At 35.2% G+C, this 22200-nt stretch overlaps 1 protein-coding gene across 10 annotated transcripts in view; it reads left to right on the top strand.

Annotated features, from left to right (window-relative positions):
- Nucleotides 1-22200, top strand: part of STK31 (serine/threonine kinase 31) — a 120167-nt gene that overhangs the window by 37199 nt on the left and 60768 nt on the right. For 7 of the 10 annotated variants that reach the window (XM_081533892.1, XM_081533893.1, XM_081533895.1 and 4 more), the window contains exons 14-22: nt 242-361; nt 1443-1574; nt 2790-2891; nt 4397-4477; nt 6104-6229; nt 6837-6962; nt 8988-9074; nt 9777-9926; nt 13807-13929. In XM_081533892.1, coding sequence (XP_081390018.1) covers nt 242-361; nt 1443-1574; nt 2790-2891; nt 4397-4477; nt 6104-6229; nt 6837-6962; nt 8988-9074; nt 9777-9926; nt 13807-13929 — 1047 coding nt within the window. Of the gene's footprint in view, nt 1-241; nt 368-1442; nt 1575-2789; nt 2892-4396; nt 4478-6103; nt 6230-6836; nt 6963-8987; nt 9075-9776; nt 9927-13806; nt 13930-22200 lie in introns of all 10 variants that reach the window. The other 3 variants (XM_081533894.1, XM_081533897.1, XM_081533896.1) reach the window with 1 other exon arrangement.

The following is a 22200-nucleotide window of genomic DNA, read 5'->3' as shown; positions in this document are numbered from 1 at the left end:
TTCCTTTAATACTCTAGTTTAGACAGCTTTAGGAATAATAGTGTTATGGGAATAAAATTTCCCATATGAACATCTTTGACATCAGTTTCTCTTCTCCCTAGAAAAAGATCTATGTTTAAGAAATATTTTGAAATATACAAATTTGTTTAAGGTATCATTTTGAATTTTGTCCATTGTTATCAGAGGTTTTAATTATTTTATACTCCTTTATATATAATTCTGTGTGTGTGATTTCATTTAGGAACAAGGTGATGCAGACAAGGAGATCATTTTAAAAACATGTAGTCAAGTACTACAAAAGATCCGTTCAGAGGAAAGCCTTATTGCCATAGTACAATCCAAGTACAAGGACAGTGTTGAGGTTGGAGTATGCTTTATATTATTGGTCTTATATACAGATGCTTTGAAATTTTTAGTACTTAAACTTTTCTTAAATAGTTAACACCCAGTGTGTAGATAAATTATGTATTATTTCTGAAAAAACACTATAGCCGTTGTTTGCTGGTATATAATTAAACTCATTCTGTAGTCGAAATGGCAATTTTACTGATAAAATACATTGAGTGTTTTTTTTTTAATCTTTGGTTTTTCTTATGCTCTCCAAAACATAACTTATATCTTTTTCTGTCTGCCTATACAAGTTTACAGTAGAAAACTTGTTATATATAGAAAGATGAGGAGGAGAAATAAAAACATTGATTGTATTCCCCTTAGCTTAAGAGATATTCAGTGCTAGTTTTCGGAGTATTTCTTTTTTGAATGCTAAATTATATGTACATATGAATATTATGTGTGTTGCATCATTTTATAAACTGTTTTGAAAATGTTTTTGTCATTTAATGGTTTTTCATGAACATTTCCCTATATGATTAATAATTCTTCTATACTGTGATTGTGAGTGAATAAAACATCATCTCTTGCATAGGTATACAATGTTATTTAACCTTTCATCTGTGTTAGATGTTAGGTTTACTTCCTTTTTTTTTTTTAACCATGAAACTGTATGTAGTTTTTGTACATACTCTTGTGTATTTCCTCAAGTAGATTCCTAAAAATTGTTAATTACTTAGTCAAAAGGAATGAATATTCTTGAAACTGATATATATTGTCAAACTACTTTTGGAAAAGATAAATTCAGTTTACATCCCCACTGGAAATTCCCTTTTGCATTTTCTGTAGCGAAGTGTGTCTCACTGTGTGTCCAGCTTGAAATATTTTTTACCTTTGCTCCTTTGATTGCTAGAATAATATTCTTCTAAATAGATATGCAGAAAATCAAGGAGTCAGTGGGTAGAATTGTCTTATTGAAATTGTAGAATTTTTTATTTCAATCTCAGCTCAGTAAATTTTATTTGAATCTTAATAGAGTGGTCAGAAGGTGACTGTTCAGTAAATATTGCTGTTTGTGTGTTGAAAATATAACAACTCTTTCTCTCACTTAGTTTAAGAAACAGATTATTGAATGTTTAAATAAGAGCCCCAGCGTGGATCACTTGCTCTCCATTAAAAAGACACTGAAAAGCTTAAAGGCTCGACTGAGATGGAAATTGGTTGAAAAGAATAATTTGGAAGAAGTAAGAAAACAGTTGGTTCTTAATGAACTCTGTGTGTACCTAATTTTACTTGGAGTCTGCTTCTTAAATACATTGTTTAAAATTATTCACTTTTTGTTTTATATACTTTATCTTTTTCCCCTCTATGTTTGTAAATTACTGTGTTAATAATGTAAAACATTTTCCTATGTCATGAAATGTTTTCTAAAAACATTTTACATGGTTGCCTTGGTTGTTAGTAACATGAATGTTTTTGAATTATTTAAAAAACTTTTCACTTGGACTGTACAATGTCTATTAAAAACAAGCCTGTTGTATGCTGAGAGATGACAGGGTGCTCCCCCAAGGGAGAATTTTGTCGTAAGATCAGGATGTCTTTTGTTAACTCTCTTTTTAACGGCTGGACATAGTATTTCTTGGAGATATTTTAAGTTGTTTTCATATGTAATAGAAACAAGAAGAATTAGGACACTTTTAGCTTTTAGGCTTGAAACTTTGTGAATAAACTGCCTTTCTTTGTTCCCTTGAGGATTCCATTTACTTATCAAAGGGGTTTACATTATATCTTAATCCAACTTGAATTAGCTTTCTTCCTCATTGGAGCAGTTAAGCATGGAGTGAAACTAATCTAATAGTTTACAATTTTTCTAGTTTTATCCTATTCTGGGCTGTAGGGTGTGAGGTCTTTTTTAGTTTAATTTTTTAACTGTTATAGAAATACATCTAACCTTAAAGACATGTACTTTTTAAGGAGACTTATTTATTATCATTAGTGTTTACAGAGTCTTTATGAGTCCTACATTGTTTTTCCTATAGTAGACATGCCACATGTTTACTGACTTTTTAAAATCAAGTCTTACATGGAGAAAGATTCCATGGAATTTAATTGTATTCTGGTTCCTATTCTTGATATTTATTTTATGGTGGCAGTTGGTCATCTTAGAGAAAATCTACAGCAAATTAAGAGATAAGAAAAATCTATGTAATAGACTTTATGGCTTTATTTTTATAATCCCTTTTTGTAGGTTTTGGAAAATTCAGGGTTAGAATAAACTAATATTAAACTAATATTAATTCAGCAGTTATGTTATGAGGGACTGTTAAGTGCTAGACATGAAAGGATACGTAAAAATCAGAGTGATTTGTCATAGAAGTTGCATTAATTCTTACTAGGAAGACTTGTTTTCAGTCTACTTTAATAAGCCTGTAAAGTCACTTTTTTCTGTCTGGTTATAGTCTGATGACCATGATGGATCTGAGATTGAAAAAATAAAACAAGAAATAACTCAGTTACGGAATAGTGTCTTTCAGGGAATTTATCATGAGCAGGAAGAATATGTAAGTATTTCATTCTTTGAAATGTTGAATTAGTTGAATTAGTCTAAAAATTGGATTCAAATATCTGTTTTTATGAAGTGGACTGTAATCACAAGGCTAGAGATTATATTGGCATAGTTATGTTGATATGGGGGCTTCCCTGGTGGATCAGATGGTAATTTGCCTGCGATGCAGGAGACGCGGGTTTGATCCCTGTGTTGGGAAGATCCCCTGGAGAAGGGCTTGACTCCCCACTCTGGTAGTCTTGCCTGGAGAATTCCTTGGGCAGAGGATCCTGGCAGTCTGTAGTCCATGGTGTCGCAAAGAGTCAGACACAACTAAGCAACTAACTGTTGATAGAATAATATTTATGTGAACTTAGATATTAATTTCTGATAACAAAATATTTCATAACCATTTTTCCAGATGTGAAAATTGCAGAAATATATAAAGAAATATCTATACCTTTCTCAGTCAGTGGTAACAGTAGTATAATTACATTAAACTTTTGACTTACCTTCCTTTTAGTCTTATTTTTACAAGAATCAAGATTATATCACAGACAATTTTGCACACTACTTGTTTTCTGTTTAACGTAAAGCTCAAAGAGTTTTCCTTTATTAAAATCTATATGATTATTATTTTAGCTTAAAACTGCAGTGAAAACATTAACAGGGCACCATAATTTAGTTGAATATTACAAAAAACTACTGGGTTGAGGGTAAGTTTTACCACTGATTTTTGTTACTTCGGAAGAATCAGTCAGCATATCTTGTCTTTAAAATGGAAAGAATATTGCATTTTATATTTTAGGGATATTATGGGAAGAAAAGGAAGGTAAGAAACAGTGCTGTGAAGAATAAAGGTACTATGAAAATAATAGGCACTTTATTATGTGATATTTAGCAAACTTACCTGTGTGTACTTCATTATTCACCTTGTGAACTTTGGATAAAATAACTGGCTCCCGTGAACTTTGATAAATGTCTGGAAATTTTACTGAATAAAACATGATAAGTGACTTTTCTAAGGATATTCAGTTGACATATTTGCTTCAAAGTAGCTTTTGTAGAGCTACATGTTTATTTTTTTCTTTCCAGGCTTTTATGATTTATTTTTTTCCTACATGAAATAGCCAGTATTTTAAAATGTTACTGTGTTCTTATATTTTGAGAACTAGTGACAATTAATGATTCTGGTTGATTTTTCATCACATTTTTTCATTTTAGGTTGGAAGTGAGTGTGGACTTTGACCTTAGGCAAGATTTTTGTGCCTGTATATGTAAGCCAAGCTTAAAATATGTAATTAACTTTTTCTTCTGTTAGTAAGGTGGTTAATTTAGATCCAAGTTGACGCTTGGTTTTCATTTATTGTAATAGAAGGCAAATCAGTGATTTTATGTCTTATGAGGTTATATATATAATATTAGATTAGAAATCTTGTTAAATATTTAATAAGGGAGGTACCAGGATGTACAGTTGAATATACATTTATCTATAATAAAAAAAATATTTTTAAAATTTAGGCGAAGCTGAGTAGCTTAGTACAAAAATGGTTCCCTGAGCTTCCTCTACTTCATCCTGAAATAGGATTACTTAAGTACATGGTAAGCTTTGTTTCCTTTGAGAATTACTACTATGCAGAGTGCTGAAAAGTGATGATGTTACAATTATGTGTCAGTGTTAAATCTATAATATTTTCACTATAAAAATGTTTCTGCTGAGTGGTTTTTAGTATTGTTAGAGCTTTCTCAAGACTGTCTTTAATACTTGCATACTGTATTTTAATTTTTATATCAATTTGCATGTTTTCTGTATTTTCTCTTTTTCTCATGACTAAAGAGAAAACATTTTGCATGGCACTTATTTGAATTAAAGGTGTTTATTTTTTGAAATGAAGCAATTTTACCTCCTGTTCCAAGAGTTAGAATAAAAGCAGGACTCTGATAGTCATGAATAATTTATAACAGAATGTATCTTTTAAAGCAGGCTGGAAAAATTATTCTAGAGAAGTTGAGGTAGAAGCTAAGATAGGTATGTTAATGTGAGTATGATTTTCTAGGCAGTCAGGATTCAAAGCTAGGAGATCAGTGTATTAGATAGGACACTGTGGAGCAGGATTGGTAAACTCTGGCTCTCAGAGCAGAGTCTGTTTTTTATTAATATTTTGTCTGCTGCCGATGAGGGTCTAGAGGAGATGTTTATTCTTGAAGATTGTCATTAAATTCATGATAATAGTTTAAATATAGTACCTAAAGGAATGTTCACATAGATGTCTGAACTGATAAATATATAAGATTAAAGTCCTGTAAACTGTTAAAGCAATTACTGAATAATCTTTTCAGACTAGACTTTAAAATAACGTGAGATTTTCCTTGCAATTATTTAATTTTGCTTAGAGACTATCTCATGTACGACGCGTGAGTAAATATGTGATACTCTATGGGGCTTGAAAATTTTAAAAAATACATTCATCTGTTTTATTGTTGAAGATTATAAAAGGGTAGAATCATGGCTTATAGATACTCTTAATTATTTTAAGGTGTTTTCCTATGATATGTGCTTTAGGAAATCCCTGTAGGTTGATTATATATTGTGGATTACTTAAAAATGGTGACAACACTTAAAAAAACAGAAAATAATTTCACAATCCCTCTTATTATTAGTAAGACTATACCACAGTAAAACTCAGCTTGATTTAAAATTTCGATAGTCATGTTTTAGTGCAAAAAGTTATTCCTTTTAAAAAGTATCAGAAATACATAGTAGAATTAAATTATTTGAAAGAAAGTTTCGCTTTTGAGGATTCCATTTCAAACAGAGGTAGGGGTGTTAGAACTCATTTAGTCCCTAGAACTATGGTAGTCTTAATTTTTAGACTTCTCATTCCCATTCTACAGCCTGCTTTTTATTTTTCATCATTTTACTATTTTTTAGGAAGCACATTAAGTTTCCCAAATAAACATCAGGGTTCCTTGGAAGCAGAGTTCATCCCAGTCATTTTCAGAATCTCTTATAAGGGTGTAGCATGATTAAGTGTATGGTGATTACATTCTGGGTGGGAATTCAAGTGCCAGGAAATAGAAAAAATATAAAACTTTAAATATTTTTATTTTATTGGTGTCTCCAGTAGAGTTGATGATGCCCAGTCCATCTAATAGTATGTAACTAATTTTGTTATTTGAAAGTGCTATGGTTTGGTTTCTTGAACTGTAACAAAAACTTGTTCTTAGAACTCTGGTGGTCTTCTTACAATGAGCTTGGAAAGAGATCTTCTTGATGCTGAGCCTATGAAGGAGCTTAGCAGCAAGCGTCCTTTGATATGTTCTGAGGTTAACGGGCAGATAATTCTTTTAAAGGTAAGTTTAAGTTCTTTGGACTTGTGAGAGATTCAGAGAAGTACCATGTGGGGGTGGTACTTTTACAGCAAAGGAAAGGCCCACTGTTTATTTTCTAAATTATATGAATTAACTGGTATGATGGTTATGTTTCCAGTTTGGTTGCCATAACTACCTTGTATTTAAAGTTTCCCTCATTTCCCTAAATAATATATGTTTTTCATAGGATATACTTGCTTTTCTTTTTTCAGGAGAACTTAATATGATATAGCTAAGAGCCCTTCAAAGTTCTTCTTTTTCTTACGTTTCTATTTGAAATCTCAACTACTTCGCCAACACAGTCTTTTATTCTTTGATTTCTTCTCTTCATTGACCTGCAAAACTGTTAATCATAATAGTTGGATAATTAATTTGGCCTTAATGGGTATATATTGTAGACTATATATTAAGCTACTGGTAGAATTGTTTTTTTCTTCTAAATTATATCATGTAAAGCAGATAGTAAAACTACTTAGGCAGTTAAAAAATAAATTTAGATGTATTTTAACTTATATAAAATTTAAGTTGATATATAATTAGAGTGAGATTTTAATCTTAGGACTGCCACTTCCTCTTTTTTTGGTAAAAGGGCTATTCTGTAGATGTCTACACAGAAGCCAGGGTAATTCAGAGAGCAGCCGCCTATCACAGAGCTTGGAGAGAAGCTAAAGGAGAATCTGGGTTGCTACCACTGATATTCTTATTTTTGTGTAAGGTAAAGTTTTTATGCTAATCTCTTTCAGAAAACATTTTATTTAAAATATGTTTTAGTTACAAGCTTTATAGAAGTAATTAAGTCCTTTTCATTTTTTAATTGAATATATAGTTGATTTACAGTTTTGTGTTAATAGCACAGTAGTTTTGCAGATTATATTCCATTGTAAGATAATGGGTATAATTCCCTGTATTACATAGTAAATATTTATTGCTTATCTATTTTATATATAATAGATTGCATCTATTAATCCCATACCCCTAATTTGTCCCTTGCACTTTCCATCTCCTGTTTGGTAACCACAGTTTTTTTTTTATGTCTGTGAGTCTGGTTCTGTTTTGTATATATATTCATTTGCATTATTTTTTAGATTCCATATATAAGTGATATCATATAGTATTTGTCTTTCTCTGAGTTATTTCAGTAAGCATAATATGCTCTGGTCCATCCACATTGCTGCAAATGGCAATATATATCCCATTGTATATACCACATCTTCTTAATTCACTCATTTGTAAATGGACATTTGGGTTATATCCATGTCTTGACCACTGTAAATAGTGCTGTTTTGAACACTGAAGTGTATATATCTTTAGGATTTTTGTTGTTGTTGTTAGTGTTTTCTAGATATATGCCCAGAAGTAGAATTGCTAGATTGTATGGAAGGCAATGGCACCCCACTCCAGTACTGTTGCCTGGAGAATCCCATGGACAGAGGAGCCCGGTGGGCTGCAGTCCATGGGGTCGCTGAGAATTGGACACAACTGAGCAACTTCACTTTCACTTTTCCCTTTCATGCATTGGAGAAGGAAATGGCAACCCACTCCAGTGTTCTTGCATGGAGAATCCCAGGGATGGTGGAGCCTGGTGGGCTGCCGCCTGTGGGGTCGCACAGAGTCGGACACGACTGAAGCGACTTAGCAGCAGCAGCATGGTGGTTCTATTTTTAGTTTTTTAAGGAACTCCATCTGTTTTCCTTAGGGACTGTACCAATTTACATTACCAGCAACGATGTAAGGGCTCCCTTTTCTCCATATCTTCTCCAAAATTTGCTATTTGTAGATTTTTTTGATGATAACCCTTCTGATAGCTGTGAGGTGATAGCTAGCTCATTGTGGTTTTGATTTGCACTTCTCTAATAATTAGTGATACTGAACATCTTTTCCTGTGCCTGTTAGCCATCTGTATGTCTTCTTTGGAAACATATCTGTCCTTGTCTTCCGCTTATTTTGCTATTAATATCAAGTTGTATGAACTGTTTGTATATTTTGGGTATGACTTGCTTGTTAGTCACATCATTTTTTAATATTTTCTCCCATTCCATAGGTTGTCTTCATTTTGTTGATGGATTCTTTTGCTGTGCAAAGCTTTTAAGTTTATTTAGACAGTCTTTTCAACAAGTGGTGCTGGGAAAGCTGGATAGCAACATATCAAACAATGAAATTATAGCATTCCCTCACACCATATACAAAAATAAACTCAAAATAATTTAATACCTAACAGCCCACTCCAGTACTCTTGCCTGGAAAATCCCATGAATGGAGCAGCCTGGTGGGCTGCAGTCCATGGGGTCGCTAAGAGTCAGACACGATTGAGCGACTGACTTCACTTTCATTTTTCCCTTTCATGCATTGGAGAAGGAAATGGCAACCCACTCCAGTGTTCTTGCCTAGAGAATCCCAGGGACACGGGAGCCTGGTGGGCTGCCGTCTAGGGGGTTGCACAGAGTCGGACACGACTGAAGTGACTTAGCAGCAAATGTAAGACAGGAAACCATAGAGCTCCTAGAAAAGAACATCTATGAAACACTCTTTGACATAAATTGTTAGCAATGTTTTCTTGTCTCAGTCTCCTAAGCAAAAGAAAAAAGCAAAAATAAACAAATGAGACCTAGTTAAATTTAAAAGATTTTGCGCAGCAGAGAAGTAATTCTTTGTGGAAAAGTTATTTTGTACAATCATTGTATACTGAAGATATATTGAAGAATTTTTGACTTAGATTCTCATTTTCTGTTTTGCTTCTTAGTCTGATCCTATGGCTTATCTGATGGTCCCATATTATCCTAGGGCAAATCTGAATGCTGTTCAGTCCAGCATGCCTTTAACTTCAGAAGTAAGTAAAAAAAAACACATTATTTCCATGGATGTGTCTAGTGAGAAAGTATCACGTAAAGTTTGTTGAGGGTATGCCGCACACTTTCAATGTACAGTTTTGATTATTTAATTGTCATATCACCCCTGGGATATGAGTTATCCCATTATACACAGATTAGAAAAGTGAGGCTCACAGAGATTAAAGTGACTGGTACAGGGTCCCTCATCCAGAGGCTGAGTTGGGACTTGGGGTTGGAACTTTTTGGCACCAAAGCATAATCCTCATAACTATTAGGCTGCGTTGTACGTAAATTGTATAGTATAGCACTTGGTCTTAAGCAGTAACTTTCATTTCTGTTGTAAATTTGAATTAGTAATAACAGTAAATAATGACCTAATTCTTTCTGCACAGTAACACTCTTTCAGCCTCTTTTCTTTTCTAGGTGGTCTATAGTCATTGTTTGTAATCCAAGTCCTCTTAGAGACTATAGTCTCTAAGTCACATTAAATATATATATACACACACATGTGTGATATATATGTTTACATGATATTACCAGTTACATAATCAGGACTTTTTGCCTTTAATTCTTTCTCTGTGCTATATTGTTTTCATTTGGAGGAAGCTTAGTCACTTCTGAAAAAGTCTTTTAAGTAGAGAAAAGGTTCAGTTATTAAAATGATTTGTCTACTTCCTGACTTCTTTTTGTGTTATCTATAGGAAGCTTTAAAGGTCATGAAAGGTGTAGCCCAGGGCCTTCATACATTGCACAAGGCTGACATAATTCATGGATCACTTCATCAGAACAATGTTTTTGCTTTAAACCGTCAACATGGAATTGTTGGAGATTTTGACTTCACCAAATCTGTGGTAAAATATAGTGGTTTTATAAATAAGTTCTAGACTTCATTTAATATTATTAGGCACTTTTGCATCATCTGGTAATTTATTATAAGATCTTTGCCTTCAGTTAAGGTATGTCATGTGTAAGCTATTAATCTGTTATCAGCTAGGTGCTACGACAAGAGTTTCTAAAGTTGTGCATTAAATTTTTTTTAACCATAAGTTTTAGGAGCAACCTGCAATTACAGTCGATGGCACTGACAACATTAGCATTAATTATTTTATCAGTTAGGGCTTCCCTGGTGGCTCATTGGTAAAGAATCTGTCTGCCAGTGCGGGAGATGTGGGTTCAGTCCTTGGGAGAAGAAAATGGCAACCCACTCCTGTATGCTTGTCTTGGAAATCCCATGGATAGAGGAGCCTGATGGGCTACAGTCCGTGGAGTCACAAAAGAGTGGGACATAACTAGAGACCAAATAACAACAGCAAACAACAATTATTTTATCATCATCAGGAAACATTTAATTGCTAGAATACACAAGGAAAAGTAGATGGCCATCTCCTGTCTCTGCATCTGCTGGTGCTCTCCCAATCAATAGATTAGATTTAGATATACATGCTTTGCTATTTTTTGATTAGTGGGCATTTTTAGAAACTTGGGAATCTTGGACTTTTCCATTTAGTTTAAGTTCTAGTTTAATTACATTGGCTGTTAATTTGGTGTCATGTTACCTCAGAAGAGGCAGTTTGTAGGAATAACATATATCAGATAAAGAGAATATTGTGGTTTTTTTTTTTCTTTTTTGTAGAGTAAGTAGTTCCAAAATACAATCACAAGGGAGCATTTCTCTTTATTAAAATATAATTCACATATAATGTGTACATTTCAGTTCTAATTTTAATATAGTCACAGTATTCTACATCAGTTGCCACTGTCTAATTCTGAAACATTTTTATCACCCTCAGAAAGAAACCCCATACCGCTTTGCAGTCATTCCTCCTTTCTTCCTCTATTCAGTCTCTTGGAAACCACTAATCCACTATCTGTCCCTATGGACTTAACTTATTCTGGACATTTTCCGTGTATGGAATCATACAATATGTGGCTATTTGTGATTAGCATATTTCATTCTGCATAATGTTTTCAAGATTTATCCATCTTGTAGCATGTGCCTGAACTTCATTCCTTTTCTAAAAATTTTTTAACATAACCACATTTATTTCAGAATATATTCCAGTATCAAATGATAAAGTTCAACAATGCAAAACCAAAACTACTTTTGCACCAACTTAACAATTTTACACATGATAATCCATATGTTTCATTGCTACTCTTTCAATTCTTCCCACCCCTCTCCTTCCCCACCTGTGTCCATAAGTCCATTCTTTATGTCTGTGTCTCTACTGCTGCCTTGCAGATAGGTTCATCAGTACCGTCTTTCTAGATTCCATATATATATACATTAATATATAATATTTGTCTTTCTCTTTCTGACTTATTTCACTCTGTATAATAGGCTCTAGGTTCATCCACCTCATTAGGACTGACTGAAATGCATTCCTTTATATGGCTGAATAATATTCCATTGTGTATATCCACAACTTCTTTATCCATTGATCTATTGATGAACATCTAGGTTGCTTCCATGGCCTAGCTATTGTAAATAGTGCTGCAGTGAACATTAGGGTACATGTGTCTTTTTTGATTATGGTTTTAAAATGCCCAAATAGTATTTCACTGTATGGATGTACTGTACTTTGTTTTTACATTCATCAGTTTGTGGGTACTTGGGTTTCTACTTTTTGATTATTATGAATAATACTTCTGTGAACATCAGTATACAAGTTTTTGTGTGGAGATACATTTTCCTAGGGAAGGAATTATTGGGTTATATGGTAGATCTCGGAGAAGGCAATGGCAACCCACTCCAGTACTCTAGCCTGGAAAATCCCATGGATGGAGGAGCCTGGCGGGCTGCAGTCCATGGGGTCGCTAAGAGTCGGATATGACTGAGCGACTTCACTTTCACTTTTCCCTTTCATGCACTGGAGAAGGAAATGGCAACCCACTCCAGTGTTCTTGCCTGGAGAATCCCAGGGACAGGGGAGCCTGGTGGGCTGCCGTCTATGGGGTCGCACAGAGTCGGACACGACTGAAGCGACTTAGCAGCAGCAGCATGGTAGATCTCTGTGTTTAACTTTTTAAGAAACAAAACTGTTTTCCGAAGTGTCTGTACTGTTTTACATACTCATCAGTGATAATATGAGGATTCCAGTTTCTCAACTTCCTTGCCAATATTTATTATGTGTGGAGTTCCTTTTTGAATAGTAAAAGTCAGAATGCCTTATATATTGGTCATATGCAAGTCATAGAATAATGCCACCTGTTTATATACAGTTTCAGGGGTTTTCATGTGGTACCTCAAAAAGATGAGAAAATAAAAATGTAAAACTGTAACAAAATGCTTGATTATAAAGGATTTATACAAATAAAATTTGCTGAAAGGTTTATTTTATATTTATTTAAAGATCAGGGTAACATCTTAAAAAATAACTGAACTGTGTGTTTTTAAAAGTTCTATATTTTTAGGAATCCTGGTTAGTTTACCAAGGCATGCCATTCTCCCAGCTATAAATATGAGTCCAAGGTATTCTCCCTGCTTATACTGATTTGTCAGCTGTTACGTGTGTGCTCAGTTGCTTCAGTCGTGTCCGACTCTTTGTGACCCCCCCGCCCCAGCCAGGCTCCTCTGTCCGTGAGATTTTCCTAGCAAGAATACTGGGGCAGGTTGCCATTTTCTCCTCCAGGAGATCGTCTCAATCCAGGGATTGAACCCATGTCTTGTGTTTCTCCTGCACTTCAGCGGATTCTTTACCATTGAGCCACTGGTGAAACCCTTAAAATGATTTATTCTGAAATATGGATTGAACTCACCTCTTGCTTCATTTTTTCACCCTAATCTCAGTTGAAGTACTAACCAGAAGAGTAATTTGAAAAGTAGTCCATAGTCAAAAACATTGCTTTTCAGACTTTACACTGCATGTGATTCTCCTGGGAATCTTGTTAAAATGCAGTTTTTAGAAATTGAGGTGAAATTAGTATATGACATTATATGTGTACATAAAATGCAGATTTTTATTCAGCATTTCTGCAGTGGAAATTTTGTGTTTCTAACAAGTTCCCAGGTGTTGCTATAGCTACTGGTCTTTGGAAGTACTACTCCCAAACTATCCTACTCTGAGAAGCAAGGATAAGGATGGTAGGAGAAGATAATTAATGCTTAGTGATACATGCTAAGTAATTAGTGTGTGGATTACCTTTACCTTTAAAATAACTGTAAGGTAGTTACAATTTAATTTCCTTTGTACAAATTAATTAATTTAGGCTCAAAGAGACTAAAGCCAAAGGTCATAGAGCAAGTAAATGACAGAGTGAGTATTGTAGTCAAGGTTTGTCTGAATCCATGGTTCATGTTCTTGTCATTGATCATCCTTTTGACACATTAGAAATGGTATACTTAGAAAATGGTCAGTAGGGAAGGAAGGTACTTTATACTTGTGTTTTTTTTAAATTACTTATAATTTTCGAAGTTAGAAAATAGCGCTACCTCTTGCCCTTGTGAAGTGTATTTTTTAAGAAAGTACTAAATTTTATTGAATCAGTGATTCTTAATATTTAACCTGGAGTCTACAATGTGCAGTGTAACTGTAGTCTCACTGTTAGATTTCATGAGACTGATTTTAAGAGCAGTTTATAATAGTGGAAATTAAGTAAAAATATTTCAAAGCAGAGAGAAAATAAAATATTTCAAATGAATATTTTTTGTGTTGATTAAATGCAGATTACTTCACAGAAAGCTGCCTCAACTGTGTTGCCTCTAAAATATTTGACCTACTGTTTTTGTAGAGTCAGCGAGCATCAGTGAACATGATGGTTGGTGACTTAAGTTTGCTATCACCTGAACTGAAAATGGGAAAACCTGCTTCTCCAAGTTCTGACTTGTATGCTTATGGCTGCCTCTTATTGTGGGTATGTTACATTTTTATTGAAACAAATTTTGTTGTTGTTAAGTGCTTAGTTGCTCACTCATGTCCAACTCTTTGCCATCCCATAGACTGTAGCCCACCAGACTCTTCTGTCCTGGGGATCCTCCAGGCAAGAATACTGGAATGGGTTGCCATGACCTCCTCCAGGGGATATTCCTAGCCCAGCGATAGAACCCAGGTCTCCCACATTGCAAGCAGATTTTTTACTGTCTGATCCATGAGGGAAGCTCAAGATTGTCACCACTGAGCAACTAACACTTTCACTTTTCACAGGAAAACAATTGAGGAAAAAAGGCCATTTTTGCCTTTATAGTAATGCATTATACAGGGATATATAGTGTGTGTAGATATACACATACAGATGTGTTATATTTCAGTATAAGAAAGTGATGGTGATCTGAAGTGGTTTTCTTCAATATATTAAAATGTCTCTGAACATGTAGAGACATTTGTAATAACCAAAAGTGGGAAAACCCAGATGTCCATAAACAGGTAAATGGATAAATAGTCTACTGTATATCCATTGGAATACTTGTTATCGTTTTTATTTGGTTGCTAAGTTGTGTCCGACTCTTTGTGACCCCTATAGACTGTAGCCTGCCAGGCTCCTCTGTCCATGGGATTTCCTAGGCAAGAATACTGGAGTGGGTTGCCATTTCCTTCTCCAGGGGGTCTTCCTGACCCAGAGATTGAACCCACGTCTCCTGCACTGGCAAGCAGATTGTTTACCCCTGAGCCACCAGGGAAGCCCCATTGGAATACTACTAAGTAATAAAAAGGAATGAAGTATTAATACAAGCATGCCTGGTACTATTGCTCTTCACTTTATTGCAGTTTGCAGATATTGTGTTTTTTATATATTGAAGATTTGTGGCAACTCTGCATTGTCAGATTATGGTTGGCATTTTTTAGCAATTAAGTATTCTTAAAGTATGTACATTGTTTTATAGACATAATACTATTGCATACTTAATGTTATGGGAAACCAAAAAAATTATCTCACTTTTTATTGCAATTTTCATTTCATTGCAGTGGTCTGGAATTGAATTCTCACTGTCTCCAGAGTATGCCTTTATACCCAGTAAAATGGAAGAATCTCAAAATAATTCTTCCAAGTTAACAAAGCCAAAGGAAAGAAACAATGCATACTTATGGTTCTATTTACATAGAATTCTAAAAAGTGCAAACTTACCAACGGTGATAGAAAGGAGATTTGCAGTGCTCTGTCATTTGAGGGTAGAGGGGAAGGGAGGGATAGATTACAAAAGGGCCCAAGGAAATGTTTTTGGCATGATCACCATGTTCATTGATTGTGGTGATGATTTTGTAGGAGTATATATCATATATAATTTAAATGCATGTGGTTTATTGTACATGACTTACACCTCAATAAAGCTATTATTAACAGGGTGTTTATACCTACCCAAGTAGTAATCAGTGGGAATCCCATGCCCCAGTTAATCCTATGTAAGTTTTAGCCTTATGCTGTCATATGTATTTAAAGTTGTCTGGTTTCATAGAACCATGATAGCCATAGAAATGATAATTGTACTGGCATGATTTGTGTCATTGCTCCAGTAATCTCTTTATTCTTTACGTCATAAGGATGAAAGTAAATGTCTCAAATGTTCTTATGTTCCTGAGAGTTATCATAAAATATCACTTCAGCAATCAATGCAAAGAAATAGAGGAAAACAATAGAATGGGAAAGACTAGAGATCTCTTCAAGAAAATTAGAGATACCAAGGGAACATTTCATGCAAAGATGGGCTCAGTAAAGGACAGAAATGGTAGGGACCTAACAGAAGCAGAAGATATTAAGAAGAGGTGGCAAGAATACACAGAAGAACTGTACAAAAAGATGCAGATAATCACGATGGTGTGATCACTCACCTAGAGCCAGACATCCTGGAATGTGAACTCAAGTGGGCCTTAGGAAGCATCACTATGAACAAAGCTAGTGGAGGTGATGGAATTCCAGTTGAGCTATTTCAAATCCTGAAAGATGATGCTGTGAAAGTGCTGCACTCAATATGCCAGCAAATATGGAAAACTCAGCAGTGGCCACAGGACTGGAAAAGGTCAGTTTTCATTCCAGTCTCAAAGGCAATGCCAAAGAATGCTCAAACGACCGCGCAGTTGCACTCACCTCACACGCTAGTAAAGTAATGCTTAAAATTCTCCAAGCCAGGCTTCAGCACTACGTGAACCGTGAACTTCCAGATATTCAAGCTGGTTTTAGAAAAGGCAGAGGAACCAGAGATCAAATTGCCAACATCCGCTGGGTCACTGAAAAAGCAAGAGAGTTCCAGAAAAGCATCTATTTCTGCTTTCTTGACTATGCAAAAGCCTTTGACTGTGTGGATCACAATAAAATGTGGAAAATTCTGAAAGAGATGGGAATACCAGACCACCTGACCTGCCTCTTGAGAAATCTGTATGCAGGTCAGGAAGCAACAGTTAGAACTGGACCTGAAACAACAGACTGGTTCCAAATAGGAAAAGGAGTACGTCAGGGCTGTATATTGTCACCCTGCTTATTTAACTTATATGCAGAGTATATCATGAGAAACGCTGGGCTGGAAGAAGCACAAGCTGGAATCAAGATTGCCAGGAGAAATATCAGTAACCTCAGATATGCAGATGACACCACCCTAATGGCAGAAAGTGAAGAGGAACTAAAGAGCCTCTTGAAGGTGAAAGAGCAGAGTAAAAATATTGGTTTAAAGTTCAACATTCAGAAAACTAAGATCATGGCATCCGGTCCCATCACTTCATGGTAGATAGATGGGGAAACAGTGGAAACAGTGTCAGACTTTATTTTTTGGACTCTAAAATCCCTGCAGATGGTGATTGCAGCCATAAAATTAAAAGACGCTTGATCCTTGGAAGGAAAGTTATGACCAACCTAGACAGCATATTAAAAAGCAGAGACATTACTTTGCCAACAAAGGTCTGTCTAGTCAAGGCTATGGTTTTTCCAGTGGCCGTGTATGGATGTGTGAGTTGGACTCTAAAGAGAGCTGAACGCCAAAGAATTGATGCTTTTGAACTGTGGCGTTAGAGAAGACTCTTGAAAGTCCCTTGGACTGCAAGGAGATCCAACCAGTCCATCCTAAAGGAGATCAGTCCTGGGTGTTCGTTGGAAGGACTGATTGAAGCTGAAATTCCAATACTTTGGCCACCTGATGCGAAGAGCTGACTCATTGGAAAGGACCCTGATACTGGGAAAGATTGAGGGCAGGAGGAGAAGGGAATGACAGAGGATGAGATGGCTGGATGGCATCGCTGACTCAATGGACATGGGTTTGGGTGGACTCAGGGAGTTGGTGATGGACAGCGAGGCCTGGCATGCTGTGATTCATGGGGTCGCAAAGAGTCGGACACAACTGAGCTACTGAACTGAAGTATGGTAATGGCACTCTTTATTCCATCAGTTTCCTTTCTTCGTTAGCTGGTAGTAAAGAGCTGTATGAATATGAGTTTTGTTGTGCTGAATTCCTGCTCTTTAATGTTAACTAAGGTCTTTTAAAAATTTTATTTTTAAACTATCATTTAGTACAGTTGATTAGATTTTGGTGTTCAGTCCTGTGACTTTTAACATACTGTAGATTAGTATACTCATCACTACAATTAGGATACACAACAGTTCCATAACTATTAGAGAAAAAAAAAAGTCCTATGTGCTGTCCCTATTCTCTCTCCCTAACCCTTAACCCTTGGCAAGTGGTAATCTTTTCTCTATCACTGCAGTTTTGTCTTGTTAAGAAGGTCATATAAATGTTACCTTACAGTATGTAACCTCTTGAGACAAGCTTCTTCACTCAGCATAATGACTTTGAGATGCATTCAAGCCTTGTGGTATATTGAGAGTTGATTCCATTTTTGTGGCTCTGTTATGTGACTGTACCAGCTTGTTTATCTGTTCACCTGTTGCAGGACATTTGGATTGTTTCCAGTTTGGGGCTATTCCAAATACTTTGATGAACATTTAGGTATAGGTTTTTGTGTAATCCTGTTTTTACTTCTCTAGAATGAATTCTCAAGAGGGAGACTGTTGGGTACATTGTAACTGTATGTATAGCTTTATAAGGTGCTGCCAGACTTTTTCAAAATGGGTATACCATTTTGCATTATCAGAACCAGCACTGTATGAGAGTTTCAGATGCTCTGCATCATTGTTAACGTTCTAATGTTGTAGCAAGTCAGATATCTTTGCCTTTCAATACACATTTTAGAAACAGCTGGTCTATAGGTCTATACATGCAGAAAACCTCTGTGACTTTGCTTGGAACTGCATTAAATCTGTAGATCAATTTAGGGAGAATTAGCATTTTGAATAATTGACATCTTTATTAAGTCCTTTAATTCACAAACCCATTTATTTAGGCCTTTTTTATTAATTCTATCAACATTTTGTTATTTTTGAACTTAGAGAGCCTATATATGTATTGTTAGATTTCATACTTCAGTGTTTAATTTTTTGGAGCTATTGTGATACCAAAAAAAAACTAAAAAACTATTTTCTAGTTGTTCAAGTTCTTTTTAGAAACAACTATTTTATTGATAGGAAAGTTAGTTACTACCAAAGTTTACAGATACTTTGATCTTCCTCCTCAAAGAACTAGGTAAGTTACAATAGAAACCACAGTGTAAAATATGTAGAAGGGCAAAAAAGTCAGGATGCAAAGGCTGTTCTTCAAAGTTAAACTGGAATCATTAGCAAAGGATCTCATTTCCAGAATCATGAATAGATTACGGTTACATTTTGACTTTTAAAATTTTGGAATTAGCAAAAGTAAAAGTTAACAGCTTATTTAATATTAAAACACTGGAATACTGACTAAATATTTTGGAATGTACCATAAAAGATATTTTCCTTTAGGATCATTTTTGTTGTGAGACCCAAATTAAATGACAGAAACATTCTGAAAACTGCCTTTAACTACAGAAAATTCTAGTGTTTGAGTATTGGCGACCCTCCCACCTCCAGCAGTAAGTTGTCTTTTAATTGGTACATTCTTAAAGTTACTTTTATTAAGGTTCTTTTGTATATTTCCAGGTTATAATGAAATTCTTAAAGGCATTTCTAGAAGGCAGTTTTAAAAATTAGAGCAGTTCTGATGTGATACTGAAAAAAAATTTTTTGTGGGTGCTACTGCGAGGAAGCATAATAATTTTAAAATGAAGAGTTAATGGTTTTTTCTTTTATTCAAGTATTGCTTGTTCAATTTGGCCTTCTTTAAATGCAACTCTTTTTCCCCTGCTTTAGTTTTCTCTTAACATACTGTTTATGTCTTTTTTCTTTTTTATCATCTGCTTCTGCCCATAGAATGTAATCTCCTTTTAGGCAGCTTGTCTGTCTTGTTTGCTACTGTATCCTGTGCCTAGAACTGTTCCTGGTGTAGTGCTGTCACTGGAATAGTAACTGAGCAAAAGCATGCCTTTGTGGATAGCAAATTGGACATTTAAATTTTAGCCACAATTATGTGCTAAAGTGTTGGGTTTTTCTTTCTTTCTTTTTTTTTTTTTTTTTAAATGTTTCTTGTTTCCTGGGTGAAACAAGATAAGTAGATGAACTCCACCATGGCCACTTACAGCTTTCTTTGAAACCTTATTTGAAGATTTTCTTTTTTGTTCCAACTCCAAAGATAATCCTAGAAGATGTTAGTGGCCATATTGATCACCCATTGATCAACATTGTTGTTGTTCAGTCTCTCAGTCATGTCTGATTCTTTGCGACCCCATGGACTGCAGCTTGCCAGGCTTCCCTAACATTTTTTGGACCTTCTTAACAATTTGAGACCCATGCCTCATGAAATTTCAATTACTTTCCAAAACCAGAATTTTGTGATTTCCTATAATTTTTCTTTTATGAAAGTAGTAGAATCCAATCCAGTACATTTTTATCTGGACAAGACTTTCTGTCTTCTCATTTTACTATAACTACTCTTACATCTACTGTGTGTCTGTTAACTATCTTCCCTTTCTGCCAAATCAATCAGCAACCTCCTAGCTTCTCTTCCTTTCTTCTTCAGCTTTGAACTTCATCATAGAACGTCTAGACTACCCTGTAGTCCCTTTGACTCCTGTTCTTCTGCTTAGCCTCTTTACACAATCTTCATTTTTAGATGTTTTGTAATCGACTTTATATGCTTTTAGAAAAATACTTTCCCTTTAAGGTTTTATTTCTTGTGAATAACTTTATAAAAGATACATGTATTTGGTTTTTATTCAAAGTGTGACCAGACATTATATTTATTCATTTAAGGACATTATTGGGCTTCCCTTGTGGCTCAACTGGTAAAAAAATCCACCTGCAATGAGGGAGACCTGGGTTCGATCCCTGAGTTGGGAAGATCCCCTGGAGAAGGGAAAGGCTACCCACTTCAGTATTCCGGCCTGGATAGTCCATGGGGTGGCAAAGAGTCGGACACGACTGAGTGACTTTCACTAACTAACTAAGGACATTGTTGTGTTTGTTTATAACATGGTGATAACATCCTCCGTTGTTGGGAGCACATAGTGCATGTTTGGAACTAAAGTACTTATTAAGTACTTTTTGAACTTTATCTCATTGCTTTCTCCTAAACAATTGTGTAAAGGGAGCACATCATTATCCCAAGTGTAGACATTAGGCATGTGAGAGTCAGAGAAGGATACCACTTCTTAAGTAATGTCATGTTCCAGAATTTCTGTGTCTTGAGGCTCCATGCAAGACCACCTGCTGCATTCACATCACACATTCAGCCTTGGAGGTGCAGCCTTCACTGAAGCCAATTGATGAACAGTTGCAGAAGGGGCTCAGGCTTCAGAGATAAGCTACTAAATGCCATTGCACTGACTACTGTGAAGACCCTTACCTTTTACAGTACCCTATTAAGACATCTCCAACCTTGAGTTATTTGATGAGACGTCCTCCTTTTTTTTTTAGAAAGTCTCGGGTGGATGTGTGTAACACTTAACGTTTAGAGTTCAGGTATACCTTTGACACATTATACTTCATTTTGATGTTTAATCCCCAAATGAGAGACAAGGGAAAAGTAATATTCCATGTCCTGTTTTTCCTTTTAGACCCAGCTAATGTGATCAATGATGAGTGCCTCTCAAAAAATACTCCAATTGAGAGAAATCTCAGAGAAGGAAAATGGATGGCAGCCCCCTAAAATCTGGAAGTGATTCTAACATCATAATTAAGTAGACTGAGTGGAATAAATCTCATTATTATGGAGTTGGGTGTAGGAAGATTAAGGGTTCCTAGCTGGATGGAGCTACTAACATCTCTAATGCCTTCTGTGAAGGAATTTCATATGTTTCTGAACTTGCTCTGGGATCCAACCAAGAATCTTAGACTTATCATTGATTTCTTATTGGATCCAAATGCAGAGAACTTGGAGTTCACTTCTCAAAGTGTGAAGTGAAGGATCATTTATAATGTCTACCTGTGTTTTTACTCTTTCCTTTGTTCTCTCTTGTTCCTGATGTTCCAGTGTTTTTTTTTTATCATTTCCTTTCTATTTTAAGAACTTGTTTTTGCCATTCTTTTAAGGTAAGTCTCCTGATGAAAAAGTCTTTAGTTTTCATTCATCTGAGAGCATCTTAACTGCACCTTCATTTCTGAAGAATATTTTTTGCTGGTACAGATTTCCAAGTTTATAGTTCTTTTCTTTCATTGCTTAAAAAAATGCTGTTCAGCTTTCTTTGGACCTTCTTGGTTTCTCATGAAAAAATCCACTGTTATTTGAATCATTCTTCCTCTGTGGGTAATTTTTCTCTCCATCTGGTTTTAAGACTTTTCCCTGTCATTATTTTTCTGAAGTTTGATTATGATGTGTCTTAGCATGGCTTTCTTTGGGTTTAACTTTGTTTGGGGTTTGTTCAGCTTCACTTTGTTTGTTTTTCAGCAAATATGTGAAATTTGATTCAACTATTACTTCTATAGTTTGTTAGTCCTACACTCTCCTTTTTTTCTGAGATTGATGATACACATTTTGAATCTTTTGTTATTGTCCCACAGGTCCTGAGTCTCTGTTCATTTTCTTGGTCTTGTTCAAATTGGGTATTTTGTGTATTTCTGTCTTCAGTTTCATCAGGGCTTTTCATTGTCATATTTATTCTGCTATTGAGCCAGTCTAGTGAGTTTTTTCTTTCTGTTGTTCTGTTGTTTTTCAGTCCTAAAATTTCTATTTGATTTTCTCTATAGCTTCTGTCTTCTTTGCTGAGACTTTTCTTTTTTTTTATCTTTCATGCAGGT

The sequence above is a fragment of the Giraffa tippelskirchi genome, chromosome 10 (assembly GCF_054371585.1).
Source record: "Giraffa tippelskirchi isolate mGirTip1 chromosome 10, T2T-mGirTip1v1.2.pri, whole genome shotgun sequence".
NCBI lineage: Eukaryota > Metazoa > Chordata > Mammalia > Artiodactyla > Giraffidae > Giraffa > Giraffa tippelskirchi.
Note: the sequence above shows the minus strand (reverse complement) of the source record. Positions and strands in the feature narration are given on the sequence as shown.